The sequence below is a fragment of the Cebus imitator genome, unplaced genomic scaffold (assembly GCF_001604975.1).
Source record: "Cebus imitator isolate Cc_AM_T3 unplaced genomic scaffold, Cebus_imitator-1.0 Scaffold850, whole genome shotgun sequence".
NCBI classification, from domain to species: Eukaryota; Metazoa; Chordata; class Mammalia; order Primates; family Cebidae; genus Cebus; species Cebus imitator.
The window spans coordinates 15,324-27,513 of record NW_016108165.1 but is presented as its reverse complement, the minus strand read 5'-3'; the positions used below and the strand labels follow the sequence as shown (position 1 = coordinate 27,513).

At 37.4% G+C, this 12,190-nt stretch overlaps 2 protein-coding genes across 2 annotated transcripts in view; both read right to left on the bottom strand.

Moving 5' to 3' along the window:
• Positions 1–2,900, bottom strand: part of F8 (coagulation factor VIII) — a 69,037-nt gene extending 66,137 nt beyond the window's left edge. The window contains exons 1-2 of the mRNA XM_017520543.2: positions 2,229–2,900; positions 2,003–2,192 (exon numbers count right to left, since the gene is read on the bottom strand). Coding sequence (XP_017376032.2) covers positions 2,003–2,192; positions 2,229–2,811 — 773 coding nt within the window. The 5' untranslated portion in view covers positions 2,812–2,900. The remainder of the gene's footprint in view (positions 1–2,002; positions 2,193–2,228) is intronic.
• Positions 2,829–12,190, bottom strand: part of LOC119469805 (coagulation factor VIII-like) — a gene marked incomplete at its 5' end in the record, with an annotated part of 20,919 nt that continues 11,557 nt past the window's right edge. Inside the window, 3 exons of the mRNA XM_037735591.1 lie at positions 2,829–2,912; positions 2,989–3,407; positions 3,438–5,108. Of these exons, the coding sequence (XP_037591519.1) occupies positions 2,829–2,912; positions 2,989–3,407; positions 3,438–5,108 (2,174 nt within the window). The remainder of the gene's footprint in view (positions 2,913–2,988; positions 3,408–3,437; positions 5,109–12,190) is intronic.

Genomic DNA, 12,190 nt, shown 5'->3' with positions numbered 1-12,190 from the left:
GACCAGGATGGTCTCGATCTCTTGACCTCGTGATCCACCCGCCTTGGCCTCCCAAAGTGCTGGGATTACAGGCTTGAGCCACTGCGCCCGGCCAATTTTTGTATTTTTAATAGAGATGAGGTTTTTCCATGTTGCCCAGGCTGGTCTTGAATTGCTGGGCTCAACCAATCCACCTGCCTCAGCTTCCCCAAGTGCTGGAATTATAGGCATGAGCCACCATGCCTGGCCAGGAGTGGTTTTTGATTGCCATGGAGAAGGCTGGGCAATCAGCAGGTTTTGGGAAGGGGCAGGAATTAAGAGTCTAATTGTGTACATGTTAAGGTAGGGAGTTGATATGTAAATTTTGACTTGAGGAGAGAGATCTGAGAATATCTCCAGATATTCAACTGGAATTATCTGCAGATTGATAGTACTTAAAATCATGAGGCTAAACAATGTTGCCACAGAGTGAGTATAAATAGAATAAAGGAGAAGTTGGAGAACTAATGCCTGGATCACTCTAACTTTTAAAGATTAGGGGGATGAAGAAGGACTCACAAAGGTGACAAAGATTGGTAGTGAGTTTAGTAGAAAAGTGACCAAAAGTGCTGTTAGAGAAACCAAGTAAGAACATGTATCAAGGATGTAGTAATCACCTCTCAAATACTACTGAGAGTTCAACTAAGATGAGGACTGGGAATTCGTGACGTAAAGATCAACAATGACCTTGAAAATGTAGTTCTTATAAAATAATAGAGATAAAAGCTTCTTTGGAGTAGATTAAAGAGGAGAGAATGGCAGGAAAAGATGCAAAGGCTGCCAGCAGGGACAATTATTTTAAGATGGTCTCTGTAAAAATAGGGGGAAGAAATAATAGCATAATTGATGTTGATGAGATTCATCCAGTGGAGAGATAAATTGATGATGTAAGAGCTAAAAGGAGAAATTGCTGGAGCAACGTTTTTTAATGAAGGGAGAAGAGATTGGAATCAAGTACAAAACTGGAGAGGTTGGCCTTAGGAGCACAGACATTCTATTTATTGCCATAAGCGTGAAGGCAGAGTATATGGGTACAGATGTCAGTAAATGTGATGTTGAGAGTCTGTGGAGGTTCATTGCACAGCATCAGTTAAGAGTGAAAATGGGCATTGGCAAATGGAAAAAAGGTGTTTGAGATTTAAGGAAAAGACAGAAAATCTAAGAGTGAGGTCCAGGAGAATGAGAAAGTCAGTGGACAAAGGAAATATTCTTGAGCTAGAAAGCAAGGTGGGAAAGTGACAAGTCATGTTTGTCCCTTCTTGCTCCTCAAACATGCTAAACTTTTTCCATTCTCAGGGCCTTTGCATTTTCTGTTCCCTCTGTCTGGAAATCTCTTCTCTCAGAGCTCCATCAGCTGGCCTCTTATCATCATTTGGGTCTCAAGTCCTCAAAGATTATTTCTCTGACCACCACAGCTAATGTAACACTCTACCATATTACTCTATCATATTATTATCTCTACCATATTATTCTATTCTATCTTCTGAATCATACCATTGAGATTACCTTATTTAGCTTTGTACTAACTCATCTCTTGCCCTTTCCAATACAATATAAGCTCCTACTATCTGGCACTCCAATGTGCTACTTGACTGCTCAACTTCCCTCTATTCCCCTAAACATAAAATTTTCCCGCTTTGCCCTCTGGATCCACAGTATCATGAAAACCAGTCCTCCCCAAATTCTCAACCTCTTTACCACTAACTCACTTCTTCCTGCTGCCTCTCTTAAAGTTCTCTGATGAGACTAAGGTTTTTCCCTCCAGCTCATAAGGTTGATAGGTGAGGCTGACTTTCTTCCTGCTCCCCACTGCTCTTTCTTGACCCTGATTCCTCTACCCTCTTGTAAACCTCTCTTCTCTCTATCTCACCAGAGTAAGAGTTTCAAGCCACCTTGATTTTTCATCCTCTCATTGTTGGTGTCATCATCTGGCAAAGTCAAATGTCACAAGAGCAGAGCAAAGGAGTAACCAATGAATTCATACCTGTTTCTTAGAACATGCAGGGAGCTACTCATTCCATAATCCCAGAGCCGCTCCACTGCAGCAATAAAATAGTGTCGTGTTTTCTTTTGAAAGTTGCGGGGGCTCTGATTTTCATCCTCACCATAAATGTCAAAATCTTCCTTCTTCATTTCAATTGAGATGGTATCATCATAGTCAATTTCCTCTTGATCTGACTGAAGAGTAGTAAGCATTATTTCCCTTTGATGGCGTTTCAAGACTGGTGGGTTTTGAGAGCACAGCCTTTCAGTCTCACTTTGCTTTGCCCTGGTGACTTCTATTTGGGGCTTATTTTGTCCCTCATTTATTGCTGCTATTGCATGACTGCTTTCACAGGGGTTCAGGGACAAAATGGTATCCTTTTTCTTAAAAGCAGTGTTTTCTGCTGACTTATCTTGGGATTTCCACTCATCTTTTGATATTTGAATACCATAGTAGTTATCCCAAGCAAGAGGACCCAATAACTTGGAGGGAGTCTTTGCAGAGCTTTCTGTTGCTCCTCTGAGAAAGGGAATTTTTCCAGGTCTGTTTGCTTCATTCCACTGAATCGCTCCTTCTGTTTCCTGAAGAAGGCTCCCTTCCATGAGATCTAGATGGCCAGGAGACCTATTAGTAGTTTCTGTAGGCAAAAGGTCTTTCTGATAAATGCGAACTTTTGGAAGCAATTCAACTTTGCCAGATGTTTCGGGCAAGCCTGATTTCAAGAGAATAGTTTTCTCAAGTTTCTCGTACATGACTGAATTTGTGGCACTTGTCTCCAGGGAGCCAACCTCTCTTTGATCACCAATCATCTCCAAGGTTAGAATGGCTAAAGAAAGGTTATTTTCTTTGGCTCCTTGTAAGAAACGACTGCTTTCTTGGACCCCAGAAATTTTCTTTCTATAAGATGGTGCTAGAAGATGAGAAGAGTTGTTTTGGAATGGGACCCTGCTCAGATCTTTAGGATTAATAGATGGAAATAATGATACCTTTGCAATGGGTAATGGAGATCTATTTGCTTGAGTGATGCTATGATTCCTCGTAAGACAATCTGATAAGGGAGACTGAGTAATGGCCCCTTTGTCTTTTTCATTGACGTCTATCTTTGTGAGTGTGCTCGGGGTCAAATGTTTCATGTTTTCAGACCATCGGATTGAGGTGTCATCCACAATTAGCCTCTTTTCAAGTTCTGTTTCTTCTACTGGGAGTCTGAATTGTTTCAAAGCTCTCTTACCACGTTGAGTGACAACATTCTGCTGGCTTGGATTAGGAAATAGCCTTGTGGTATGCGGAGATTTCTCTACCATTTGCTTGGTTTGATTTCCCAAGCTTTCCAAGTTTTCTTCCTCTCTTTTTTTTGAGAAATGAGCCTTGTGTTTCTTTGTTCTATTTGTCGAATCATTTAATGACCTAAAATCTTGAAGTACTGGAGCATATGCCCCCTCATATGAACCTTCTACATGTTGTCTAGTGCTTAGTAAGAAAAGGTTCTTCATGAAATTCTTAGTGCCAGTCACCGTATGTATCTGAGGCAAAACTACATCCTCTTGGATTAATGTTTCCTCCCTTTCTACTTCTTCCTGAATATTTTTTTCTTGATTGCGTGTATTATTTTCATGTAAATTATCCAAGTTAGTAAGAAATAGGTTTCTGCTGCTTGGAAAAATTATCTCTTTGAGTCCTGTGTCCTTTGTAAATTCGTCCTTTCCTACTACCACTTCATTTTTCTCAGACAAAAAATTCTGACTTTCCACAGATTTTTCTGGTCCTAAGGATACTAATTGCTTTGGACTAGGGCCTTGCCCAGAGTTCAGGGAGTTATTTCCATGACTCCTTTGTATCCAATTTGCTGATTTTGACAAGAATAGCATTTTAAAGAATGGCATATTTGGATTTTCTGCATCTGGTGGCATGGGTCCCTCTTTTTTTTGGTGGACCATTTCCATGTTTTCTGATGAAGTAGTTTTATTTGACATATGATTTAGCCTCAAATCTGTAGTATTTTTGTCTGTAAGCATTCTGTCATGAATCAAAGGTGTCACTTTTTGAAACTCAGTATCACTTTCTAATATATTTTGCCAGACTGATGTACTATTCTCAATTAATAATGTTGGGCCATTAGTGTGAGTCTTTCTATTAGTTGCTGAATTATTGGAAGATTCTTTTGTCTTTAACAAGGAGATACCAACTTTGAATAAGGCATTATCTTTAGTCAACAAAGCAGGTCCATGGGCTCTTTTCTCTTTTAATAACCTACCAGTTTCTGTTGATATTACATTTTTTCCCAATGAGCTTTCTTGGCTATCCATTAAACCTGATTCTAACAACTTTGAATCACTATTTTCTTCACTCAAGCTCAGAGGTACACCAGACTCAATAATGGGAGATGACTTTTTGCCAAATAGAGTGGTGTCTAACTGACTATCAGAATGAACTGGCATATTTTGGGATCCTAAGGAACTTGTATTATCAGTACCTACTGCCAAATTGTCTGATGGAATTGTTGAAGTCAGATTATTTGATGAACTAGAAATTTTAAAATCAAGTTTCTTCAACTCTGTTGCCATAGTTGTCCCCAGTTTCTCATTTAATCTTAATTGGAGGCCTGGTTCTGGGGTAAATACCATGTCCCCACTGTGATGGAGCCGTGGACTGAGGTGTGTCATTTCAGATGGGCTGTCATTACTGTCTATTGCTCCAGGTGATGGATCATCAGAAAAAGTCTCATATTTGGCTTCTTGGAGATGAGGTAAGGATAGCCCATGTGGAGTAGGGCTCTGTCGCAAAAGCATCAGCAAATCACTAGAGGAGACATTTTGTACTTTAGGCATATGTGTTCTGTGTCCAAACCAAGGGTCAGTCTTCTCTATGTCATTTTCTGGAATTGTGGTGGCATTAAATTGCTTTTGCTTAGTGCTAGGGTGTCTTGAATTCTGGGAGAAGCTTCTTGGTTCAATGCCATTGTTTTCACTCAGCAAGTATGTTGAAATATCTTCATAAGTGTCCTCATAATAATCACCAGTGTTCTTGTCACAACTAGAAACCTTCAGTAAGGCAGTCATGCCTCTGTTCCGAAAGTCTGAGTTGTGGCACCCCAGGATCCATAGGCCTAGATATGAGGAACAATAAGACCCTGGGTTACTCATAATAAGAATTCTAAGAAAGTTCTGTTAAATGTTCTCTCCCATTCCCAGATAAATGAAAAAATACTAGTCAGTATTATTATATCACAGGTCATTGGGTTAAATCCCTGGCATATGTAATATAAAAGTGATTTTTGCATTGCTGCTGTTGTGCTACGCCTGTTTGTGACCATAAGAAAGGACTGTGATATGGTTAGCAATGTGCAGAAAGCAGAAACTGGACCCCTACCCGTCACCTTACACTAAAATTAACTCCAGATGGATCAAAGATTTAAACATAAAGCTGAACACCATAAAAACACTAGAAGAAAATATAGGCAAAACCACCCAGGACATAAGCATAGGCAAGGACTTCATGACTAAAACACCAAAAGCAATGGCAATAAAAGCCAAGATAGACAAATGGGATCTAATTAAACTCCAGAGCTTCTGTACAGCAAAATAAACCATCATTAGAGTGAATTGGCAACTAACAGAATGGGAAAAAATTTTTGCTATCTACCCATCTGACAAAGGGCTAATATCCAGAATCTACAAGGAACTAAAACAGATATACAAGAGAAAAACAAACAACCCCATTCAAAAGTGGGCAAAGGATATGAACAGACACTTTACAAAAGAAGACATATATGAGGCCAATAAAACATATGAAAAAATGCCCATCATCACTGGTCATTAGAGAAATGCAAATCAAAACCACACTGAGATATTGTCTCATGCTGGTTAGAATGGCGATCATTAAAAAATCTGGAGACAACCGATGCTGGAGAGGACGTGGAGAAATAGGAACACTCTTACACAGTTGGTGGGAGTGTAAATTAGTTCAGCCATTGTGGAAGACAGTGTGGCAATTTCTCAAGGATCTAGAAATAGAAATTCCATTTCACCCAGCAATCCCATTACTGGGTATATACCCAAAGAACTATAAATTGTTCTACTATAAAGACACATGCACATGTATGTTCATTGCAGCCCTGTGTACAATAGCAAAGACCTGGAACCAACCCAAATGCCCATCAATGATAGACTGAACAAAGAAAATGTGGTACATATACACCATGGAATACTACACAGCCATAAAAAACGATGAGTTCGTGTCCTTTGTGGGGACTTGGATGAATCTGGAAACCATCATTCTCAGCAAACTGACCCAAGAACAGAAAGCCAAACACCATATGTTCTCACTCATAGGTGGGTGTTGAACAATGAGAACACATGGACTCAGAGAGAGGAGCATCACACACTGGGGGCAGTTTTGAGGGTAGGGGAGAGACAATAGGGGGTGGGGAGAGAGGGGAGGGTGGGGAGGGATAACATGGGGAGAAATGCCAGATATAGTATACACCTAAAGTAAAATAAATAAATAATAATAAAAAAAGACAAGACTGTGATAAAAATGAATAGATATTGGGATTAAAATGGGGAAATAGAATTAATATACACAATAGTGGAGGGTCTTAATAATCACAGAGAAGTCTCTGAAGATGACAGTGATTTAATTCAAGAAAGTATTTATATTACCTAGATGTTATTGCTATATCACATAGTGGCACAGGTTCCTCTTGAACCCATCAGATTGCCTGGATTCAAATCCCAGTTTTACCATTTACCAGCTGTGTGACTCTGAGAAAGTCTCTTAAGTTTTCTGAATAATAGGTTTCTAATTTGCAAATAAGACTGATAGTATCTACCCCCTGAGATAATGCATTGAAATCACATAACACAATACCTAGCATCCACGGTCACCCATTTGCAGAATAAGTAAGCACAAGGAAAGAGCATTTAGGTCTAGGATCCACCTAATACAAAATTCTACCATGGTACTAGCGATATTAATTTCTACCACGATCATGATTACCTGAGTGAAGGAATGCAATAAATGATAATAGGCTAATTCCATGGTGATAAAGTAGATGCATAAACGTAAGAGACAAGATACAACTTTACGAAGCTACCCGTTGGGTACCTCAACAGCCTTATCATTTCACACAGTCTTTGCAGGAAAGATCTTAATTTTATCTAGCTTCTCCTCAAGGGAAGCTGCTCCCAAAAGCCCTGTGAATGGTTACATTCTATGTGTAGCCGAATTATCAATCAAGTGGGAAAGGAGAATAAAAACATTTTCTAACATACAAGGACTCAGAAAATCTACTTCAAACGTAACCATTCTCAAGAAGTGATTATAGGATGCTTGCCACCAAAATAAAGGAGTATATCAAACAAGAGTAAGACATGGTATCCAAGAACCTGGTACCTATCCTGAGGGAGGGTAAATAAAAATCCCAAGTTGATAACTGAGCCTCAGGCCTAGAGAGAACCAGCTCAGACTGGAGCAGGAGGATGCATGCCTCCAGGAGGTCAATCTGTAAGCAAAAAGGAATATATTATATAATGGAACTCCTGAAAAAAAGAAGATAATTCAAAGGAAGACATAAGAAAAACAGGAAAACAATTAGAGATCCTGGTTAAGCTAGCTAAAAAATTGACTTTTATTTAACCTTCCCTCTAAGAGGGGCCTGGTGTTAGGAATGATGATCAAGTTGGAGTTTAGATTTATCGACTTGGTTACAATTTCGTAATGAAAATATCTTTTTGTGACCAACAGTAAATTTAAAACATTATAATTAATTTATAAATCTCAATTCAAGAGCTTCAAGAAGAGTTGGTTGTTTGACGAAAAAGTCAATAAAATAAATAACCAAACAAAATTTAAGAAATTTCACATATACAAAATTTGAAATAAGAAGAGTCATAATTATAGACACAAATAAAATGAAAATAATTATAATTCCCTTGGAGACACCTCAGCTGTCAATCTCCTCCTCCAGCTTCTTACACAGGTATAAGCTACATGGGCAAGTTTGGGGTCTAGTCAGCACTAAAAATATATAGAGCAGTCTCCTGCCTCTGTAATCAAACCAAGGCTTTCAGTGAACTAATTAATTCTGTAAGCTATTATCCGATCTTGGAACTAGTTACTACCAAAGTAACTCAGAGCCAAGTTGATCACAACCTGCACAGACAGTAAATGAAGTAAGAAGAAAGAGGCCATCACAGAAGACATATAAAAGCCCAGCAGAAACTAGATATTGGACTGGGGTTAGTTTATCTTAACTTTTCGTCTAGCTGTTGAGTTGAGAAGGGAATTCAACATCAATTAAGTGGACAGAGAGTTAAGATAAGAACAAGTCACTTATCCTCTCTGCTAGCAAACCTTGATCAGAACATATTTGTACCTTGTTTAAGGACAAGAGAATACATGCAATCTACAAAGATACAGAACAGGAAGAAGGAAACAGAAGTCAGGAAACTCAGAGGAAATACCCACTTCTGAAAGTAATCCACTGCAGATTCTAGAGGAAAAGTAAGAACAAATATCTTGCAATACTAAAACACAAGAAGCTATGTCTTTGTGGTTTTAAATTATGGAAGACACATTAACAAGCAAAAAAAAAATTTTTTTTAATGAGCATAAGACATGAACCGACACTTCTCAAAGAAGATATGCACGTGGCTCAACATCACTAATCATTTAAGAAATGCAAATGAAAACTACAATTAGATATCATCTCACACCAGTCAGAATACCTGATATTACAACGTCAAAAAATAACAGATGCTGGTGAGGTTTTGGAGAAAAGGGAACATTTATACACTGCTGGTGGGAATATAAATTAATTCAGCCACTGTGGGAAACAGTGTGGAGATTTCTCGGATAACTTAAAAGATAACTACCATTTGACCGAGCAATCTCATTACCAGTTATATGCCCAGAGGAATATGAATCATTCTACCATAAAGACACATGCATGTATATGTTCATTACAGCACTATTCACCCTACTAGCAAAGACATGGATTCAACCTAAATTCCCATCAATGGTGAACTACATCTATTGTGATATATATATACCATGGAATATTACACAGCCACAAAAAATAAGAACATGTCCTTTACAAAACATGGATGGAGTTGGAGACCATTATCCTAAGTGAATTAATGCAGGAACAGAAAACCAAATACTGCATGATCCCACTTATAAGTGAGTGCTAAACATTGAGTACACATGGACACAAACTCCTCAAAATAAATATGGGGCCTACTTGAGGGTTGAGGGGTGAGGATGAAAAAACTACCTATTGGGTACTATGCTTATTAACTGGGTGACAAAATAATCTGTACACCAAAACCCCACAAAATGCAATTTATCCATGTATCAAACCTGCACATGTACCCCCTGAAGCTAAAATAAAGTTGGAAAGTAAAAAAGAGAAAGAATGACAGAATTTTCCAAACCTGGAGAAAGATATGAATATCCAGGCACAAGAAGTTCAAAGAACACTAAGAAGATTCAACCCAAATAAGACTACCTCAAAGCATATAATAACGAAATCTTAAAGGTCAAAAAATGTGATTAAAGGCAGCAAGGGAAAAGAAGCAAATAACTCATAAAGGAACTCCAATATGTCTAGCAACAGACATAATAACAGAAACCTTACAGGCCAGTGGGTAAATTGAATGACCTATTCAAAATGCTGAAGGGAAAAGACCCCCAAACTAGAATATTATGTCCAGAAAAGTAATTCTTCAAACATTAAGGAGAAATAAAGACTTTTCCAGACAAATAAAAGCTAAGGAATTTTGTCAACACTGGACCTATCTTTTAAGAAATGGAATTCTTTAGTCTGAAAGAAAAGGATGGTAAAGAGCAAGAGGAAATGATTTACAGGCACAAAACTCACTGGAAATAGTAAATTTCCACACAGACAAATGCAGAATATGCTAGCACTGTAATTGCATTATGTAAAATACTCTTGTCTTCAGTATGAAGACTAAAAGAAAAGCCTAAGAAAAATAAGAGTAACTATAATACAAAAATTTGTTAAGAGATAGACAATGTAAAAAGGCATAAATTGAAATAACAAAAAGTCAAAAAGAGGCAGGGGATGGACTTCAAAAGAAAGTTTTTAGTTTCCTCTTTGCCTTTTTTTCTTTGAATTGCAATCAGAGTTGTCATCAGTTTAAAATAGTTGGTTATAAAATGTTACAAGCCTCATGATAACTACCAAGCAGAAACCTCTAATAGATACACACACACAAAAATAAGATATTAAAACATACTACCAGAGAAAATCACTTTTATACAAAGACAAACAGGAAAGGAAGAAGAGAGGACTAACAGAATAACCACAAATCAAATAACCAAGTGGCAGTAGTAACTGCTTACTTAACAACAGTAACATTGAGCATAAATGAACTAAATTCTTGAATGAAAAGACATAGAGTGGCTGAATGTATGAAAACAAGATTCAACCATATGCTGCCTGCAAGAAACTCACTTTACCTTAGAAAGAAACACAGACTGAAAATGAAGGCATGGAAAAAGATATTCCATGCAAATAGAAACAAAAAACAGGAGTAGCTATATCAGCTAAAATAGACTGCAATTCAAAAACAGGAAAAACAGACAAAGAAGGTCATTACATAATGATAAAAGGGTCAATTCAGCAAAAGGATATAATAATTCTAAATGTATATGCACCTAACACTGGAGCACTGAGATACATAAAGCAATTATTATTAGAGCTAAAATGAGAGATAGACTCCATTACAATGATTGGGCATTTCAATACCCCACTTCCAGCACTAGAGAGATTACTAGATAGAAAATCAACAAAGAAATATCACACTTAATATGCACTACAGACCAAACGGACCTAATAGACATTTACAAAATATTTCATCCAACAACCACAGAATACACTTTTTTTTTCTCCTCAGTATATGGAACATTCTCAATGACAGATCACATATTAGGCCACAAAACAATTAAAAATATTCCCCCAAAATGAAATCATATCCAGTGTCTTTACTGATCTCAATGGGATAAAACTTAAAATCAATAACGAGAGGAACTTTGGAAACTATATGAATACATGGAAATTAAATAACATGCTTCTGAATGACCACTGGGTCAATGAAGAAATTAGGAAGAAAATTTAAATTTTTTAAAACAAATGAAAGTGGAAATACAACATACCAAAACCTATAAAGCAGGAGTAAAGGAAAATTTGTAACAATAAATGCCTACATCAAAAAAGTAGAAAGACCTCAAATAAACAACATAATGATGCATTTTAAAGAACTCGAAAAACAAGATCAAACCAAATTCATAACTAGTAGAAGGAAAGAAATAATAAAAATGAGAGCAGAAATAAAGGAAATTGAAACTAAAATAACAGTTAAAAAGATCAATGAAATGAAAAGTTGGTTTTTAGAAAAGATAAACAAAATTGAGAAACCTCTAGTCAGACTAAGAAAAGGAAAAGGTAAGACAGAAATAATTAAAATCACAGACAAAAAAAGCAGACATTACAACTGATGCCATGGAAATTCAAAGGATCATTAGAATTGACTATGAGGATATATATGCCAATAAATTGGAAAATGTAGAAGAAATGAATAAATTTCTATACATATACAACTTAACAAGATCGAACATAAGAAATAGAAACCTTGGGCCAGGCGCAATGGCTCATGCCTGTAATCCCAGCACTTTGGGAGGCCAAGGCAGGCAGATCACTTGAGGCCAGGAGTTCGAGACCAGCCTGGCCATCATGGCAAAATCCCGTCTCTACTAAAAATTCAAAAATTAGCCAGGTGTGGTGGCACACACCTGTAATCCCAGCTACTTGGGAAGCTGAGGCACACGAATAACTTGAACCTGGGAGGTGGAGGTTGCAGGGAGCTGAGACCAACCACCCTCCAGCCTGGATGACAGAATGAGACTCTGCCTCAAAAATCAAAAGAAAGAAAGAAAGAAATACAAAAGTTGAATAGATTAATAACAAGTTATGAGATATAAATAGTAATAAAAAGTCTCTTTTTTGGCTTTTGTTGTCAATGCTTTTGGTGTTTTGGTCATGAAGTCCTTGCTTATGCCTATGTCCTGAATGGTTTTGCCTAGATTTTCTTTTAGGGTTTTTATGGTGTTAGGTCTTATGTTTAAGTCTTTAATCCATCTGGAGTTAATTTTAGTGTAAGGTGT